Genomic DNA, 21,260 nt, shown 5'->3' on the forward strand with positions numbered 1-21,260 from the left:
GTGTATAGAAACTCAGCCAGTACAATACAAGAGGTCTTGTGCCAAAATGATGTTCCTGTTACAGTATTATGCATTCAATGGAGGAATCTGATAAATTTAATTATTTAAGCAATCTCAGTATCTGGTGTATCCTGCAATTTTTAATTTAATTTCCCAACTTTTCAGAGTTGAAAGCCTTTAAAATTTTGCTTAAAAAAAACTCCTACGAGAGTGTATCAAATTCTTAAATCTCCTTCTTTTATCATGTCTTCCAATGGCAATTATTAGATTACTTTCCCAAGGATTACGTGAAGGAAAATAAAACAACGCAGAATATTTAATTCAAGGCTGTGAACTAAACTGAGCACTCCTGCACTGCCATGTGTGACAGCCTTTGCTGAAGCTTGCAGAAGTCTACAGAGCTCTGCTGCAGTACCTTGAAGGCACCTTCCTGTAAACCCAGGCAAATTCACCAACAGTGCAACAATGGCATGGTTAGGAGTATCGTTGGGAAGTATAACTGTCTCACAAATGGGTATTGTGCACACCAAAAAAATACATGGGGAAAATAATGAGAACAGACACTTGAATGGCAAGAGAAGAGAAAGATTTATTTTTACTGACGTTCAACTGGTGTTAAGATTGCTTGAGAGACATCCAGTAAATGTGTAAGACCACCACAGATATGACTACATATGCATATTCTGTCTATCTCACTACCACGCCCTCTCTTCATAAAGGCACTAACTATAAATAGTACGAAAACAGACAGATAAGATGCCAGGGGAAAAAAAAAGGATTGCTTGTATGGGCTTCTTGCTCATGTTTGTATACATTCATGCTTTAAATGTACAATTTGAAAATTAATTTAAAAGGTCACCTTTATTTTGGCAATACAACTGATAAAATGAAACATGCAGAACACACAGCTTTGACAGAACTCAGTGCATAATTTTGTCAGAATGAAGCAGTTCTTTACCACCCTTTGTGAGTTGGGAATACATTCATATTACAAGGCAAAAAAAACCCCACCCAAAACAGACAACATCTGGCTTCTGTTTAATGCATCTGCTTTTCCATATCTCCTCCAACATCTTTGGATAGTAAAATCTACGTCTGACCACAGGTTAAATAGTATGGTTATATTTTAACAGTCTTCATAGTGCAGCAAGGCAAGACAAAGCTGCCTGTATTCACTGTTCTATCTCCAGGCTATCCATTTTCAAGTCAGGTGGTTTAAAGCTATTCACTTCTTCATAGGTAAGTTCTGCAGAGGGGGTGTATAGAAGAGAGAAGAATTAGGTGATGTTCTCTTCAAAAGAAAAATATTCCAGACAAAACAGTTCTGTAGATAAATATGACTTGTAGTTTGTATTCCAGCCTTTGTAGAGTCCAGATCCAAATATAGACTGAATTCACTAGGAATCCTCCTCTTAACCTCAGATTATAAATTAGACTCACAAATACTGTTATTGTACAACATGATTATCCCCTTCTACTAATTACTAAAACACATAGGCCATGAAATGAAAACATCAATTATGCTGTCAGATGACCTGCCAAAATGATGTAATAAAAGATAAAATGTAATGGAAAATAGAATCTTTAGAAGTACCTAGACAGGTTTTAAAATGTACATTTTTAACTGTGGAGAACATTCTTTATAATCTCTGTGAGTTGCCTTCAATATAAATCATTTGCAATTCTGTGTTAATGCCTTGGGATCCTGGCTTTTGAGGTTTGGTTTTTTTTTTAAATGTTTTACTGTAGCTAACTTAATTTTAAGATACTCTGAAAAAAATTTCTTTTTGTCTTAGAAGTGTGTAACAGCTTTCATCAAGAAGTTCTATATTCATCAATAACTAGAAACATGGGTTACTTGCTATTTTACCCTACTTCAGGAATAACCCTTTAACTCTTTATGCTAACAGTCATGTCCTTGTTTTCTGCCTTGGACATTAATGAAATATGTTGTAAGTGGCTACCTCTTATGTATTTTCTCAAATTAGATACTGCTTTTTAAGAACCAAATCCTATTCACATATGGCTAACAATACATTACTTCAGGTTCTGTTTTCCAAAATGTGATGTTTAAATCATATCATACTCGTGCCTATTAGCTTGTTTATAAACAGCTGCTATGCCTGCAAGAGTACCTAGGACTCCTCTAAAAAGTATGTAAAAAATCTTGGGACTGAATCTTGCTTATGCTCTAGCTGTGTTATGCCACAGCACTGCGTACAGCGATGCACATGCCAGTTTCAGTGAAGGATTTCTCTGAAAGAAATTCTGCGTGCAGAACTCCAGGCATGGGAGGATTTGTTAGGTGACTTTGAGTGACTGACTTATGGCTATTACATAGCATTACAGGCAGCCAGGGAGGAGCTAGAGCTGACTGAACTTGGAGAAACCAGTGTCCTCACAAATTGGACACCTGGAACTGTATTAGAAATTATTCTCACTGGCTGTGTGGTTTATGTTTATGAAGTTCTTTATTCACTTCTCACTGCACCTACTCAGCAGAGATATGTGCAACTGGAGCAACATCCAAGGAGAGAATGTATAGCATTCAATGCTGAATAGCATATTCTTGGCCTCTACAATTTTGAAAGATTTTCTAACTGATTAAACTTACCAGTAAGAAATCTATGAGCCTGGGCTGCAAGGCTCAGCAGTGTGCAATGGAGGCCAAGGAAACTCTGAAGTACATAATGTGTAAGACAAAGTGTCTGAAATCTCATTTTACTTTGGTGCTCAGTCCCTCAGGATCAGGCACCACTGATTTTTAACTTGAACAGAAAAAGAGCAGGAACACGCCATCAACATCTTGAGAAATTGGGTCAATATTTCATCAACAACACAAACATTTTACACCGTCTTACTTAAATGTGGCACATGCTGTACTTGAAAGTAAAACGTTTATTCCCCAAGATAAAAATATGGCCAGAGGGAAGAAGGAAAAGCAGCAAACCAGCTGTGCCAGTTTTGAGATTTTTGTCTCAGGTCTTTTTTTTTAACCTGAATAAAGAAGGAATTTGACCTGTAGTTCCACCAAGGACAGTGATGTAAAAAATGATACATGATAAATGTAACGATAAAGAATACAATACAACCCTTCCTAGAGAATTCACCTTCATGTCCTCATTTCAGTTTAGAAAGTGTTAAGCTGTTAAGCTAAGATTGTTCCTGAAATAATTTCAGTGGAGTTTCATCACAAACAGAAATCAGCTTCATGACCAGGAAATTGTTAAACTTTCCTGTTAAAGACTCAGGCAACTGAAAAAATAGCAGAAGAAAAATCATTCACTCCAAAGTACAGCAGCAAATGAACACAACTCCCAAAAAACAAGATATATGGGCAGCACTCTAGGCTGCCAGGTTTTGCAGAGCAGAGCATGTGTAAGGAGTAAGTGATGCCAGTCAATACTCCTTTTTTGCACAGACACAGTCAGCTTCTAGAAAAGCCTTTCCAGGGCTCTAGGAGGTTGATTTATTGTAGAGATAGTGATGACCCCACTATTATCTTTAAGATGTGTTTGCTGGAGACAGTCTGTTTGTCTTCCCTGTAATGCTCAGGATAAAACATGGCACAAGTGGATGGGCATCAGGAAGACATGAGAGGTCAGTACTCTTCATCATAAACCTAACCACTATGATAATACATTTTTATCAAACCTTTCCAGAGTAAAAGTTATAGAAAATGCAAATAGAAACAAAAGAACATTTATTTTATAGAATATATATTTCATCTTAAGGCAAGGAAATGCCTGTATTGATAAACAGAAACAATCAGTTTTCTACAACATTATTCTCAATTTAAAATCTTTAGTAAGGAATTTTTAGAATAATATGTCCTCATTGGACAGTGATGAAAGTGGACTGTACTTTTCAGTGTACTTGCAAGCTAATGTTGAGCCACCTTACTTCCGTGATACTGCAGTGCAATATGATCGTGATGCAAGCATGGAAGGTTGTTGCAGTATTTATCAAAGAAGGGTTCTGGGGTGTCACTGCCAAGTAAAATCATCAACTCTCATCTCAAACAGGACCAATAGCATGGTTCAGTTATTAATCCAAATTCCTTCGCTATCTAAAGAATTATTTACAAAATACACATGTATGTGGATAATATAACTTCTGAAAAAAGCTAGACCAGAATTCAAAGTAGTGTCACCTGCCCTAGGACAGTTACTTCAGCTGGGGATCTGACCTAGAAAACTAAAAGCAAAACAGAATGCATGATTATCTGGGAACTAGAATCAGCTTTTAGTTAAACTTCCACTGGTACAGGGAATCTAGTAAGGAGATAATAGAATGGGGGGAGGGGGCAAAATCCAGAGAGGAAACATAAGCCTTTCCACCTCTCCACTCCCGCAAACACACATATGAACTTACCTTGTTTGCCTGAGGCTTAAAAGTTCAAATTCCTCTGACTACAAATGGAGGAAAACTGTTATTTAAGTAAGCCTTTCTTCTGCTACATATCTTAACTACTGCATGCAATTCTGATACCTTTCCATTCATCTATGGTTCTCTCCTTGTTTTCTATGGACTCGTCATACAGCTCAGCCTCAGGTTCATCATCTGGATCATGATACTGTACAAAGTAGGGGTGTGCAAGTGCTTCCGAGGCAGTAATTCTTTTATCACTGTCTAATATAAGCATCTTCTCAAGAAGATCTACAGCTAAGGGAAAAAGAGAAACGTAGTTCAAAACCAGAAGAGACCATCTAGAAATAAAAGGCAACTGTTTACACACAACCTATTCTCATTCACCTTAAACACAATCAATATCACTGGCAAAATTTAAGCAACATAACAAGTAAGTTTGGAAAATTTTGTACTGCAAATATAAAAGAGAGCTGAAGGAAGCTTTTGGTTTGCTTGTGGTATGCACAAAGATTCACTATAGTCAATTTGAGATCTGATTCACCTCTTCAGATTTCCAAGGACTTAATTCTAAAAAGATCCATGTGTGTGCTTATAAGGTAATATCCTGTGCTGTGCATCATGTGCTTAATTTTGCACTGATCAGGACCAAACTAAGTAACTCATGAATAATAAAATGTGAGATTACACTTCTAATTAGCTGCACCAATGAAATGATGAGATGAAAACCTCAAAGCAACTTCACAGGACCCAGCATAAACAAAATATGTTTGAAGTATACTAGAAATGAGAGAAAGTTGTGTGACTGAAATTAGTTTTTAATGGAAATTTTATCCAAACTATTTAAAATACTATATCATTTTTTTACTGCTTTCATATAAGCATTGGCATTAATTTGCCTTTATGACATTAATATGTAGCATGCTTTCATGTATTTCAGGCAAATAAATTTCATTTTTTAACATGAAAGTGTTCCCAACTACTTGTATTTGTAAGAACAATATTGGTATTAATACACAAAATTAATTCAAAGCATTTTAACTCACAATACTTCCCTATAATGTGTATTCAATGGAACTGACCAGGTACTGTAGTGAGATGACTCTGTGGACTCAAATGTCTCCTTTGCAATGCCACAAAAAAAAGTTCACAGAAACATCTCTTTTGCACAGGCAGAACCAATTAGACAGAAAAACAATTGTACAGAATCAGATCAAAGGTCTGTCTTAGCCCAGTATCCTGTGTCCAACAATGGCTCATATATTCCTAAGAAATAATACTCAAAAGGGTCATTCAAACAGCTATACTTCCTGGAATATGCTTCTGCTTGCCAGCAATTTACAGCTCATGGCCTTCCTGAGCCAAAAGTGATGTCTCTAATCTAGACCCCATGACATTGTCATTTATTTCTGCTATGTATAGCTGGCTTTTGCTTTTAATCCATGGACAATTTCCCTTTTGGACGTTCCTGTAATCTCCACCAGAAACAAAAAGACACTTCATGAAAGGAAAACAGCCTCAGGATGAAAGGTTAAGCAATGCTCTCCTTACTGGTCTGATTATTGTTATTATTATTATTATTATTATTATTATACAGGATCATACAGCAAAGCAAGGCTTGAGTTTCTATGTTAGTGAAAAATTTTATCTGTGGCAGTCTGGCTTTCTTACCTAATGGATTGGCACCACGAAACACAGCTTTCAAATCCTGTTGAGGCATATGTGGAAGAGATTCAATGTATTTTCTTGCCTAGAAGTTAAGTCAATATACATACCATAAGCACAAGGGTTAAATTTTGCTCAACAGTAACCACATCGACTCCAAAAAAACAGGTATTATATTTTTTATGTTTCTTACACATGGGAAATCTTTACATAAAGTCACAATGTATGACTTCGTTTCAAATGCTCACTGCTGTATACTGGATGACAAGCAAGAGAATTTTAAGCAGGTGGATTTTGGTCAAGGCTTGTGTGTTAGCACTTTAGTTTTCACCTGTGCTTTCTTGTTCATAGCAGCACATCCCTAGTGAACACATGCATGTAATACTCAATCAGAAATTGCAGCCAAAATCATCTTTCAGTTACCTTCAGCAAAGTGGTATAATTCAATCTGCAGCCTTCCCCCTCCTCTCCTCTGGTAAGCAGTAGCTTCATTAACCAAAGAACAAATTCTGATACTCCAAGGGAACAGATTTTCAGATGTTTAACAGAATTTAGAGATTGCCTTTTCTCTGCAGCTGTGAAAGGCTCATCCAAACTCAACTGGCAAAAGCCTACCCAGATGTAGGATCCACAAAAGTCAGCCTGACACGTGAGCTACAATTTTTCAGGCTGAGGCAGATAGACTGGCAAGAGAAGAGGCTGAATACTGATCCTAAGGGCTGGGATCAGACCGAACAGTGAATTCTGAAAACGAACTATTAGAAAAGAAGGAAATGGCCATTACCCAAACCATCTGAAAACCCCAGCTGGTCTCTGGACAAACACTAACCCTTTTAAAACATGTTTGTGTTACACAGATGTCTCTCCACATTTAGCAGTCCTGTTAGAAGGCCACTACATGCAGAAGCCTAACTAAGCATCCTTGGCCTATGGAAAACAGCAAAGGAAATAAAGTGGCTCCTACTAAGCAGCTCTATGGCTTCAAGAGAGATACCAGACTGAGAATGGTGGAGTAATCTTATGGACTATTGTGAAATGACTATAAAATACTATGACATACCTTCGGTGCAATCCTACAACTGCACTTGGGAAACTGATCCTGTTCCCTACATTGTTCTCTCTCAGCCATCATCTTAATTTCTGCAGCTACAATGAATTGATATAAAGATATGTCAAATCATTACATAACACAGCCTCTTTTCAAGTTGTGTTCTAGTTTAATGAGGCAGATATATTTATTTTTTCTGCTATTTGTAAGATGTAAGCATATTCTGTCAGAACTCTAGACTGCCATTAGTGACACATTTCAAAGCCTTACTAAAAGAAGAAAGCCTTTATGTGTTATGTCTCCAACCCATTAAAATGATATTAATATTTTCCTTTTTTATTATTGGGGTTGACAGCAAGGCTTTCTTAAAAGGATGGTTTCTTCTGAACAGCTGTACCCAGTCAGGCAGAGTAGGATGTTCAAAAACTAGTCAAACACACTTCACTGCACCTATTTTATTATATTCCTAAGGTTCATAATGGCAGCTAACACCTCCTAGAAGGTCAGGGTGTGCAGCTCCTATGAGAGTTAAGGCCAGGCCATTATATAGACATATATATAAAAGAACAACAGAGCAAAAGAGAGCTATCACATGTTCTTTCATGGAAGTTATGGACTAAGGTAGAAATGAGGTAGGTTTTCCTTATAACAAACATGTGTGGATTTATTATTTGTTTCTGTATGGACTTCTATCAAAATCTAATGAACAACTAATCCTAACATGACTGAACAAGATGCAGTGAAAATTACCTCCAACCTTGCCCAGAAGTCTTTTGAAAACAATACAGACCTATCAAAGTGCACTTACCAGCCTGTCCCCTCTGCTTATATACTCATCACAGAAACGCAGCCAAGAGAATCCCAATGTTTAAATTATTCTGAAATGCAATTACCATTTAAACTCACATTAACATGAAAAACTGACAGACACCTCAGTAACTTGTGCTGAAACATCCAATAAGGTTGATCTTTTAGTTTCCAATTCTTTAATCCTCTACTTATAACTGAAAATAGGCTTGGCATTTCAGCAAATCTCTAACATTGGTGTTACAGAAATGTTAAAAACTGTCCATGGCTGCAAGCTGCATTAAGAAATACCTAAACAATAAGGCCAAACTACATGGTAAAGAAGAGCTAGAATGAAGGAACTCCTTGCAATTGGCAATTACCTCCAAGCAAGGTATGCATCTCCTTTGACATTGCTCCTCTAATCAGGCAGCAGCAGCCCAGAGATGACCTAGCAGAACTCCTGCTCATTAACCTGGTTTTTGTGTTCTGCCTGTGCTCTAAAGGTATAATTAGCCCAAATAAAAGTTTCAGGATTCCTGTAGCTCACTGAGGTATGCTCTGAAACACAAGAAATTAAAAGAACAAAGCAGACACTCTTTCCAGTAAGTATTTAAGGTGTTAATCTCACAATCAAAAAGCTCACTAGTTGTGGGTAAATAACACATTTGTATACACTACTGTGAATGTGTTACAGCAAAACCTGTAGGATGTTACTAGCACATAAAGGCTACAAAAGGACCTAGGAGAATATATAGGGATGTATGCTTAGGACAGTACAGTCTGAGATTCGTTGGTTGATGCAGTACCTGACAAAAGGATGGATGCTTAGTTAGCTTTCTGCCCCAGCCATTCCCACGTGCTGGGTACCCAAAAACTCTGGAACTGTGTATTGGCCTGTGATGATGAGGTTTCATTATGCTTGGGCCTTCCAGAAATACAGGGTTGCTCTGGCTCCCCTACTGCTCCTGCTCTACTTAACCCACTAGTGTATTCATTAGTAAGGCCAAAGAAAACCCATCAAATATGCACAAGCTGAAGAACAGCCATTATTATTAGTCTGAGGTATATACAGAAAAGGCTTAAGAAAACAGCTGCAGCTTAGGAGGCATCTGTGCATTGTTGTTTATCTGAACTCTTACACTGTGCCCATCACCTGCCTTTATCAATCAATGCCTTTATAAATCTCATTCCTCAGCTGGCTATCCTCAGTTATTAATTACAATGAATGTTTTAAGTGTAACTTTAGCAAAGAAACTAAATGGAAATTGGTTATTTACTAGATTGCTATTTTAAAGGAGTCACATGGAAAGTTAAAAAGCACATTCTTCACTGCAAATATTATCAAGAAACTGGACTGCACACAAGCATTTAGAGAGATGAATAAATAGGATTTTCAAACTAGGAATCTAAACAGCACTCATGCAGAACACACATTATTTGATACATCTCTGTTTAGAAATCTGGAAGCCTCCAAAAGCATATTTTTTGAATGGTGACCTTCTAGCAGCAAAAGTTAGAGGTAATTTTAAGATATTTGCTCATTTTCAAATCACAGTGTCCGTGTAACACAGCCAGTGATCTACAATGCAAATTAAAGAAAGAATGTCAGTTAACTGAATGAAGCTGTGAACTCACATGTTCTGATGATATCTTCTTCAGAAGTTCAGAACTGGGTGTGCCCACGACTTCCATTATTCTCTTAAGTTGATCAATATCTGCATTATTTCAGGGAAATAAACAGCACACAGTCCTTCTTGGTTTAGACAATTAGTGAGTTTTCATGCATAACTAAGATGTTTAAAACCATTCAGCAAGACAATTCCACCGCAGTCCATGGAAGGATTCATACCTGCTTAAACCTAGTCCTGGAGTATCAAATTCTCTACTGTACCGTATTAACTGGTCAGGTATGTCAGCTGTGTGAAAAATATTGCTTTTCTGTCCTAGTGCCCAATTTAATATATTCTTAAGCTTAATCTTAATAGCCCATTTATGTTTCAGTGATTTGAAGGATTTCTGAAGCTCAGTCTAACATGATACATAGCTCATAGGGCTAGATTACTAATCCAAAGACTGGCAAGTGAAAAGTTCTCATTTGGTAACTTTAAAAATCCGTTTTATATAGGTCTCAGGATTAAAAACTTTGAAAATCTTGATTTTTCATTGCCATATAGGACCTGTACAGTATATTGCATTTTTTACAGAGACTCAAGGGTATTTTACAGTTTTATTTAAATTGATATAATCATATAATTGTAGAATATATTTTGTAAAAGCAAAAATAAAATGTCTTATTTCTTGAAAACTCTGTTTTTCCAAATATTACATTTCATTTAAACAGTCTGAGGACAGTCATCTCCCAATGATGAACACCTGAAGAATGCCTGTGGTTACAAGAGTCTAATGATGCTGAGCACAACAGAAAGGTCAGTGGGGGAGACTTGGTCTCAGCTCTCTTAAGAGGAGTATTTTAGGCAATTCCAATGTCATGATGTTTTGCACCCAGCAACAGCTTTGTATAAGCAGAAGCATTGCTTTTTGAGGGTTTTCAGAGTAGCAAGAAATGTCAACATTCAGAACAGAAGAATGTGTTTTGTTTCTCATATTAAAAGCTTTCCTCCTCAATGCAGTTGTTTCCTCATTCCTTATTATGTGTTTTTCTTCAGTTTTCTTTTATTACTTTACTGCTCTCCTCAGCAATGTCTCCTTTTTTCTCCTGCCAGCACAGGAAATGCAATGGAAATCCCTGATGCTCCATCAGGGACCACAGCACAGTGCTGCAGAAAAGAGAGGGCTTTGTTGCTCCTGTGGCATTTCTGCAACTACTGGCTTTTTAAATATATAACAGCACACAGTAGGTCTATTAATTCACTTATTATTTAAAATTTAACTCATTTGCATTTTAGGAACTTCCAGCTTAAAAGCAGCTCTTTTTTTTAAAATCGTATTAGCTGATGAAAAAATAGTGCCTTTACTCAGCTTCAGTTTTAGTGTATGTTATTTCAATAAGATCCACACATGGAAGAAATCTATACTGTTGTAACCAGGTTATTTAAATACAGATACACAAAAGAATAAATGTAACCTTTTGTTGTTTAGGAACATCTGTTACTGGTTTTTATCTTACCAGTGGGTCTCATATTCAGTTGTCATAAACAGTGAACTGAAAGATTAGCAAATTGTTTATTCTTTTACAAGTTTGTTACCTCAAAAACATGAAACACTCCATAGAAACACTCAAGTCCTTCAGAAAAAAAAGGAAGATTTAGAGAGTATTCTTATAGCTGTATTTTAAGTTTTATGTTAAGGATACAATCATTTCCTGGAAATAGAGCCTTCCCTTTCAACAGCTCTGCCATGATACATCCAACCGACCATATGTCAACTGCCAAAAAACAGAGACAGAAATGTGCACAATGAATCAAAGACATCCTCAAGCACAGTTGCTTCTTGGTTTAAAACTATCACTATATCCAGCTGTAGCAACATGCAAGCCTTCACAGTTTACCTGTTTGATTGTAGTGCATCCAGTTTAACATAATTTCTGGAGCTCTGTACCATCTTGTTGCAACATATCCAGTCATTTCATCATCAGTTTGACGAGCTAAACCAAAGTCTAAAATCTACAGAATAAAAATAAAATAATAATTTTTTTAAATCCCCTTTCACTTTTGTTATAGGTCCTGATTTTCTCATTACTCATTTCTGGGTTTTCCACAGTACCTCACTATTGGTGAAGTAAAACAGCAGCACTCTGCAGATGAGCTCATCTGCTCTCCCTGCTGTATCCCTGCAGCCTACAGTGCTGCATAAAGATGTTTCCACTGCAATGAACCTGGCCCTTTGTTCTCCAAGGCAAACTTTACATTTTGCCTTGAGTTCAATTTTCCACTGACGTTCATTTACTAAAAATAAACTGCGGCTATAAAAAATGAAATATTGTTATCAACTGGGAGTGTTTGTGTAAAATGCTAAGAGCAAGTACCATTAAAGAACAGAAGTGGCCATTTACAGACCAAATGAGCTGATCACAAATCTGCAGAATTTCTGTTGTTTCCCTCTCATGTCTAACCACTTACCAAATCACACATGAGCCCAATGCTACTAGGAGAGAAACTTATATCCCGTGAAACAATGCAAATTTAAATCACACTCCATTTGTTTTCGGTACAACTTGCCCACCAAAACAACAAAGGAGCTCTATTTATGTACACAGAGGCTTGATTGCAAAGTGTTCCCCTCCAGATGCTTTCCCTTGCTAAGTTTACATTGATGGGAAGTGATTTCAACTGAATTTTTCCAGCTCATTTCTTTGCTTTCTATTCTGTTCTCTGTTTAGTCTATGTCCCACTAATTACGGACCCTAGCTCTTAGAGAGACTGCTGTGGAAGGGTACCATCTGAGCCTCAGTGCTGTTAAGTCAGTCATGTGAGCTAGCTAGCATCTCTTCCCATAGAAATGTGAATAAGATCATTGAATATCTCCTGTGATGAGATCCAGGATTATTTATTAAGCTGATAGCTAATCCTTTTCATACGGAATAAGAAAATTTCAAGAGTATCATTCAAAATTCCTCAGTTATAATCCAATTAAAATATACAAAAAGCCAAAAGAAAAATATTAAGATATAAATAATTAACACCTTTACTTCCAATATCTTTTAAAAGCATAATTTATTTCTTAAGTAAGCAAAGAAAAATTCATGAGGCAAACCAGGCAGAAATAATGGTGTGACACTCAAACATTAATGTCCTTATTTTTATAAGGGCTTTGGCAATATTTTTCCTTAACAGCTGATCCCTTCTATAAAATATGTACACCCATACACACAGAGACACAGACACACATACATGCATGAACACTCCTTCTTTTTGCTTCTATTTCCTTTTTGTTAGTACTTGGAAATATCCACTAGCTTGTTCTATTAAAAATAATTTGAGGAAGTAAAGCTATAAATATAAACAGAGCAGAGAGCAGTATAACAAATGCTAGAGAGGGAGGTGCACATATTTCATAATAATAGAAAAAAAAACCTGTAAAAGTTTCCTTTACTGAAAGTACAAAAATACAGTGCACATTTTAGAGTGCATGATCAAACACAGATGACCCACGAAGTTTCACAGATGCTGAACATACATGCAGGAAGACATTAAAGAGATAAAAATGAAACTTGCTGAGCATCTCCAAGTGTCACTTAATCAAACAGGAACTACAGTTCCTCACCACAGATCTGGATTAGTGCAAGAACCTAACTGCACTGCTCTTAGTCATTATTGTGATTTTTTGCTGATCTTGTAGTATTTAGAGTCTTTTCTTAAATCTCTTGCAGCTGGAATAAAGTGATTACATCAGAGTCTTAGAAACCAGTATAAAGATGTTTCTGGCTGTCATGGAGAAATGCTAAACTTCTCATTCTTAAGCTTAAAGGCTTGGAAAGCTACAAGACATCTTTTCCTTCTCGAGAGTCTCATGCTTATTATGTAGTATCATATCACATAGATACACCAACAGATGTATTTATATAGATGTGTATGTTAAAACAGCATTTGAGAACCAAGGATTACACAGTTCTTTTTTGTTGGTTGGGTTTTTTTGGTTTTTTTTGTTTGTCTTACTGCCTGTAACTGGTAATACAGGTACATTTTTTGCCATCGTTATTTAATTTAGCTTGTATGTTCTATAGACACAAAAATGAAAGTTGTTCCAGTGTTTCATCTACACATGGCAGATGCAGATACATATCACAGGTCAGTCTCTTAAGATACACTCAGTGAAGTACTCACTCAGGGGCCAAACTATTAGCTATGTACCATCTGTGGGGTATCTAGGGATTTTGCAAAGATATTTGCATTCATATTAAATTAACATTTGGGAGAAAACACAGGTTCATGGAAATGGGCAAGTAACAAACAGTTGAAATTAATGGAATGAGATATAAAAATGGCAACTTTTTCTTAGAAAACTATCATCTTGAGAACTTTTACAACACTCTTTGTTGAAATGGCATGATACCTACCCTCAGTTCACAGTCTTCATTTACAGCTAGGTTACTGGGCTTCAGGTCCTGTAGCAGAACACAGAGACTTAGTCAAGTACGATTTCAACCTTTTAAAATATATTGTAACTCTGTCTTAGTAACACATCTGATGCACAGAGGGACAGAGTCCATTCATTTTCATTACCACAATGAGTGAACTCACCCGGTGGATGATTCCAGCTGAGTGAATATACTGTGAAACAAAAAGAAAAAAAAAAAGGTAAGATTTGAAGTTAGAGGTGAAGGGAGGTCAAAGTCACTTGCCTTATTTTTTCACTTCTGCGACTTGACTGTTTTATATACAGAAAATATTTACGTCACACCATGTTTTCAGATCAGAGGTATGTCAAACTTCAAAACCTCCCTGTTTTGTCTTATCCAGAACTGCGTATTTCAAGAAAGGTAACCATGAAGTCTAGATTCTACCATGAAAGGCAGCAGTCACAATGATCCTTCTGTTTAAAGTCTCTTACCAATTTTGAATTTGTTTCACTCCTACCTGAATGTCCATGTTTATCAGCTAGCGGCTAGTGAAGTCAGTGGCCTAGGGAGCAGCATGGTTGACTGCAACATGATGTAAGTCACCTTCCCATATTGTGAACACTTATGTGGGTGAAAGCAGCCACACTTCACTCTGGGACAGGTTAGTGACCAAAATACTGACCCCTAAGCCACAGCATTACTCCAGGTCCACTTTCAAAGCAGTATTTCAGTGGTTATTTAGTGTCTCTGCTGTTTTACATAAAATACTTAAAAATCAAAAACTGAGAAAAGCCTACTCTGTCATTTCCTACTGTTCTCTTGTTAGGATAAACAGCAAATTTATCTGTGATCTTATCAACCAGCATCAGAAAGACCTTGAAAATCTTCTATTCTCCAGAGGTGAATTCACCTCTTTTAGGAGAAGGGATTATACACAAAAGCTGCATAGCAAATGGGACAACCCTAAGAGAACACAAGGGCATTCCTCATGGTCCAGACCTCAGCACTGTTTATCAGAAGGCTGGGCCACTTCAGTGCTCCTCACAGCAGCTGCAAGCAGCTGAATGAACAGGAAACCAAACCACGGCTTGCAACAGAAGGAGCTGTGTCCCTGCTCTGCTGAGACAACCACAGGAGCCCCTCCTGGTGCCACCAAGCAGTCATATACACCATCAAATGTTCTTCAACTAATGAGACATGAGAATTTCATGAGAATTTAGATTCCAGAAGAAATGAGCCACCAGCAACCCCACCCTTCGAAACAGAGCCAGAAATACACCTGAGTGCATTTCTGAAATTAATATTCACTTAGAGCACAATTCTTACTATTATTTAGCTCTGACACAACATAGACTTATATTCAAAACCACAAGCTGGATAATTAATGCCAGAATCCATCTTCCTAACTAGGCTATTAACTCACATAAATGAGACAAAGCAATTAAGGGCTCAGTTTTGCAATTTTTATTCACTAAAATCTGCACTTAAAGTGATGGAACCTGCATGCATGAATAAAAATTACTGTCTCAGGCACAAGGTGACTTGCTGAAAATAATGTAATAAGTATATTTCAGAGCCAGTATTTACCATGGCTTGCTTTCAAACATATAATTACTTTCCATGTCTAAAATATCAATTACTGTTAAGTTAGCTAGTAAAACTGCTGGCCCTTCTCTTCTCTGTTTGCTTCTATCTGGGGAAAATCCATACTGGTCTGAGAAAAAGCTAGTACCTAGTAATGGGAAGCATCACCCACATCTTCTCCTGTTTATAGACACTTACATGGTAAACATCAGCAAAATGATACCTATTTTGAGTCTTTTGGAAGAAAACTTTGCTGTAGATTCATTGCCAATTGCCTGTGTTATTTAACTGTATAAATTTTAACTTATATGATTAAAGGAAATAATGACTTGACAGGCAGAGTAAATCCTAAGTGATTGTGTCCAGCATCATACATTGCTGGGACAAATTTCTACTTCCAGACATTTCCCAAAGGCCCCAACCAACTTGGTTATCTCTTCACTCATGTGACACTCTCTACAAAAATCAGGACTGTGGTTTTTCAAAGTGGCTCACATCTTTCAAAGCACACATGTGAGTGACTTTCCATATTGTTCTTTATCCATTTTGCATTCTTCAGAATTTTTGAGACATGATATAGCATGTTATTGTCTTGCAACAGTAACTGAAATAGACACTGATCTAAACTTAAAGTTCCAGGGGAGTATTCACGTGTATTGTGTACGTAAACATTGGCAGGCTTGGGGGTTTATTTCTGGTTAGAAAAATTACCTGACAATTTCTGAAATCGTTGCAGCTATTTGTGCAATTTTAAGACATTAATAAAAAGTGTTTAGGCACTCTCATTGCAACGAACCAGTCCTTACTACAACTACTTACTACAATTTAGATTGCTGACTCATTACTACAGCATTTAGATTCTTACACTCAGACAGTACCTTAAGACCTCGAAGTAACTGATAGATGAGAAACTGTATATGATCATCCGTTAACTTCTGGCACTTCACAATGTTATTCAGGTCAGCACCCATTAAATTTGTCACAAGATATCTGTTAAAATAAAACAGTGAGAAAAAAACCAACACTGAACAGCAGAAGATAAATTCTTCTAGAAGAGCATCTGCACAGGCCATGTAGGTTCCTTTTCCACTAACACATTTTATATCCTTTAAATCAGCTATGAGCACTAATAACACAATCACTGCTATGAGTCTTAACATAATGAAAAAGAAAAAATCCTTACAGTAGCTTTTATAAAAGCTTACAAAGCTTTTATAATTTTTTCCTATGGCACATTACAGGATACATGCAACATATTTTTTGAAGAAGATGAAGCCTCACCCAATGTCAAAGGGGCAGCCTGAGGCACCAAAAATACAGGACATGCAACGCCCTGGAATATCTGATGATGGAGGACAATATTAGATTGGTAGAAATAAGAGTGCTTTGTGTAACTTCCCTCTCTGTTCGCACTGGAAGTTTAATTTTTTGACAAATTTTGCAGAAACATTGATTCTTTTCCAAATGCAGTGCTGGGACAAAAGTATGCATCTGTCATACCCAATTCCCATTTGTAAATTTTTGCCCCAAAGTCAAAGGGGTTTGGTCACTAATTTCCACAGAGACAAAACCATATTAATTACTCTTTCTTCTGTTAAGTTGTTTACCTAAGTGCTTATATGATTATGTAAACCAAAAGGAACTCAGCATAAATAGTATGTCATACCAAAATATACCTAGATTTAAGTTAGCCAAGACTCTAGCCTAAATTTACCTTGTCTCAGTTAACTAACAGAATACTTTCCTGCATTCCTGACCTATCCCATCTATCTATGAAAACATAATTTACAGGTTACAAAAATACAAATGAACTGAAAAAGCTTTAAGTTTATTGGCATTTATGCAGCATTAATACATTTACCATATACCTATAATCTGATTTAAATGATTTAAATTATCCTTTAAGAAAGTTCAAAAATGAGGTTCATCTCCCTGCCTCTTCTTTTGTGGAAAAGTTGAAAAAAGATTTTTACAAAGCTGACTGTGGCTGAGAGTCTTTTAGAAATATACATTCTTCCTTTTTAAAACCAGAATGGTATTTACTCAGTAACTAGTCAGAAAGTTTCTTAAAATTTTACTTACACTTCGTTGAAGTTTTCTATTGATGTTGCAGGTGTAAAAACATCTAGCAGTCCTATAACCTGTCAGGTGAAAGAAGGCGAAGGAAGTGACATTTTATTTTTACAAACCTGTAAAGCAACATGTAATTAGTACTGACAGTGCTCAGAATTTTTGGGATGAAACTTACAAAAATATGACAAATGGTCATCCTGAAGACTGACACAATTGGCGGTCTATACAGGTATCACCTCAGCCATCTTAATTACAATCTTAATTACAGAGTAATTACAATAAGACTTTAGAATATTCAAAAAGAAAGGCAGAAAAAGTAGTGTCTCATCACAGAAAACCTGATACATGCCTAATACAATTGTTATACTTTAGATTAGTTTAGTCACTTTCATGACTTTTCTTGGTCTGTTTTTGTTAACTTTTTTATCCTTTCTCCAGGATACTTTTCAATCCACTGTATTTTATTCCGGCCTCAAGTAATCAAACTCCTTTTAAGCAAGTGGATGCTCCACTGAAACCAACTGTTTACCACATAAACATAGAACAGTACTCAGTTATGTGGGGTCTCAAAGTTGTTGTCTTTCATTTAGCTGTTACACTGCTGTCAGTTGCAATGAGACTAATCTGCCCTTAATCTCTCAACAGAATCCAAATTCAGCAACAGTATGTTTAAAGTGGTTTTTTTTTCCTGGACTGATGTTTCAAGATGTTTCAACAGTAGTGAATAGAATACTTTTATTACTTACATTAGTGGAGAGAAGTATGACTTGTTTTGAATTTCAGTAAGGTCATATTCAAGATTTAATTAGATATTTTTAAAATAAAAATGCAGCCTGTTACTGAAAGTTTCCTAAATCCAGTGACTTCACTACACCTAAGATGGCTAGGTCCAGATATCTTGGGTAGCTAGACAGTTGCATATACTTTTTGAAAAGGATTGTATCTAACAGAAATTAAGCCTATACTGGAAGCTTTTGAAATGGAAATCGAAAGGGAAAGAACTCACTCTCCACTTACATTCTCATGCTTCATGTGCTTAAGCAACCGAAGCTCTCGGTAGGTCCTCCGGGCATGGATAAGTGATTGAAAAGGTCTTGAAAGCTTTTTCACTGCCACCTTCTGTCTTGTTTTGGTATCATAAGCTGAGCTGGAAGAGAGAAAGAAAAAGTCCACATTGATGGCATGCTCTACAGCAAAGCTCTCAGCCTGTTCACTGAAGGAACCTGCACTCTCCTGGGAGCTCTTACCCCTTCCTTCACCCTCTTTCACGTACTCAGGGACTGCAACTAGGAAGCTTGTCAGCAGTAACTCCGGAGTATTCAAACACAGGTCCCTTGTTTCCATCTAGCAAATTACTAATGTACTAAATACTGTTCAGGACATCCCCAGGCAACCCTTCCCCAAATGACAGAAAAAGTAACTAGAGAATTAGCTCCATTAGTGCAGCTCCAGCCTCCAGCTACAAGGCAAGGCTTGTAAGTTTGTTCTTACTGAGCAAACAGGAACCTTTACTAATTAGAGGAACACTGCCATGGTGTCTAGGAATATTAATTATTATGTGACCATTAGCATGCTAGTGGTGATGATAATATCCCCAAAATGCTACAAAATTCGGATGTTGACATAACTGAGGCCATGCCTTCCCCAACAAGGGAACAATGGGAACGTCTTATACTCCAGCTTAACATCACACAGATGGAGGCGCCCTGCTGAAAAGGACACTAAATATAAAAGTCAACAACTGCAAGCAAGGGAGACCACTCTTTTCTGGGTATCAGAAAGACATGAAGGACAAGCCACAAATAAATGTCTGATGTGTAGCACAGGAATAAAAATGATCCCTGTATGTATTACTTCACGACACTACACAGTACAATTATAAAAAGATTCTGTTTGTTACCTCCTCTTATGAAGAAAAACAACTTCTTTAAATTGTTACTCTTATCTATTAAGTAATTGTGTTCAATTAAACTATCTGGAAATTCTCGGTTTGAAGTGTAGATAACACTATCCGTGCTTGCTAGAGAGCATTAACAAGTCAAGAACCTTCCCACATATTTATCTTACAGATTTTTTTTGAGTTACAAACACAAATATTGGACAACATGAAAAATGCATGGAGTATGATGACAACAATCAGCAGTCACATCAAATGCTATTAACTCCTTCTGCAAAGTGTTTTAAACACTCCTACAATTTGTTGTAGGAGACAACTGCTAGAGACAAAAAAACATTGATTATGCCTGGAGTAGCTCCAAAATTAGTACACTGAGTCTACAATCAGCTCCAAGTAGCTGGACTCTTACACATATTTGGTGCTATGCTAAAGTCACGAAGAGCCAAGCGAAGGGCAAAGCCTCTATCTGCAGGACAAGGTGGTGATCTAATGAGAAGAAACAAGAGATACAACCAAATAATGTGCAGGAAGAACAGTGGCATCCAAAAGGTGACTGTCCTAGAATTCACCCAACCTCCATGAGGCCAATCCAGAATTTCATAAACACAGAATAAAAGTAGGTAAGTAAGTAAGTAAGTAAGATTTAAGCAATTAAGTTTCTTGCAGGCGCTTTGGAAGGAGGGAGTCACTCATGAGATAAATGAAATAGGTAAGCAGACTACATAGCTAGTTTCTTGCAAGCATCAAGAAGCTGATCTTCAGGCAAATTTTGAAGGTGTAGAGTGCTGTGGCTTTGCTGAACACCTCAGAAAGGGCATTCCCTGAGCAGAAGAAAGAATGAATAGAAGGAGAAGACTGGGGTCACTCTGATGAGTGGATGGAAGGGATACAACAGAGAAACTTGTTCCAACAGTAGGGCAGGGACAGAGTTATTCAGAGTATGATGATGCTGTGTAGCTTAAATATGTGGAGCAGCTCAAGGAATGAACAGTGTGCGAACTGACAACAGAAATACCTTAAATTCCACATGACCAGTCACAGGGACAACATAAAGGTTGCATAAATAAATCTAAAGAAATAAAAAGGAAGCCAATGCTTAGCTTTTAATATAACAAAGATTGTGTGCCCCTGTGTTTAATCATGGGCAACAAAGGCACTGTAGAACACTGACAAATCTTACAAATGCATGCTCTCAATAGCCTTTCCAATTTATTTGGGAAGGTTTATCCAGGTAAAAAAATAACATTGCTCAAAACAGCAGTCTGCTTAACATCTCAGCTCTTCTGGTAATTCAAAAGCTTTCCCACTCATGCTTGTACCAGACTGTGAAATACTGTACACATTATACAAGGCTAGGAAGAACTAGATTTTAAATCCTGTTATCATTATAAACATCGCTCTCCTCCCCATTCTAAGTTCAAATGTGAGTTTCAGTGGTTTAAAAATAACTGATCTTTGAGATGAACTGCTTTTTATCCTCCATATGACTCAAGGCTGCAAAGCTTTCAGATGGCACAAAGCACAATCTTTTTAGCTTCACTAATTCTGATGACAGCAACTTTTTAGACCCAAGATGGAACCTCATAAGGAAAGAAGAGAAAAAGGGAAAAGGAGAAGGACAAGGACAAGGACAAGGAAAGAAAAAAGAGAAAAGAAAGACAAGGGAAAACTTGACTCCTGACACCTCCAATAGGAAATCAGGATTAAAGCTGCACAGGCAAGGGACTGACTTGGTTTAAATTAGTTCCTCCACACTCAAGTAACTGTATCAAATGATAATCAGAGCTAATGCCTTCAGACTCTTTCCTTGCCTGGTT

At 37.0% G+C, this 21,260-nt stretch overlaps 1 protein-coding gene across 1 annotated transcript in view; it reads right to left on the reverse strand.

Moving 5' to 3' along the window:
* Positions 1 to 569: 569 nt before the first annotated feature.
* MAPK11 (mitogen-activated protein kinase 11) overlaps positions 570 to 21,260 on the reverse strand; it is a 31,446-nt gene continuing 10,755 nt past the window's right edge. The window contains exons 2-12 of the mRNA XM_085041813.1: positions 18,564 to 18,693; positions 17,556 to 17,614; positions 16,352 to 16,463; positions 14,071 to 14,100; positions 13,887 to 13,934; positions 11,379 to 11,493; positions 11,184 to 11,255; positions 9,506 to 9,585; positions 6,040 to 6,118; positions 4,492 to 4,665; positions 570 to 1,246 (exon numbers count right to left, since the gene is read on the reverse strand). Of these exons, the coding sequence (XP_084897939.1) occupies positions 1,173 to 1,246; positions 4,492 to 4,665; positions 6,040 to 6,118; positions 9,506 to 9,585; positions 11,184 to 11,255; positions 11,379 to 11,493; positions 13,887 to 13,934; positions 14,071 to 14,100; positions 16,352 to 16,463; positions 17,556 to 17,614; positions 18,564 to 18,693 (973 nt within the window). The 3' untranslated portion in view covers positions 570 to 1,172. The remainder of the gene's footprint in view (positions 1,247 to 4,491; positions 4,666 to 6,039; positions 6,119 to 9,505; positions 9,586 to 11,183; positions 11,256 to 11,378; positions 11,494 to 13,886; positions 13,935 to 14,070; positions 14,101 to 16,351; positions 16,464 to 17,555; positions 17,615 to 18,563; positions 18,694 to 21,260) is intronic.

Source organism: Lichenostomus cassidix, chromosome 1Aa (genome assembly GCF_008360975.1).
Source record: "Lichenostomus cassidix isolate B80296 chromosome 1Aa, HeHo_3.0, whole genome shotgun sequence".
Taxonomy (NCBI): domain Eukaryota; kingdom Metazoa; phylum Chordata; class Aves; order Passeriformes; family Meliphagidae; genus Lichenostomus; species Lichenostomus cassidix.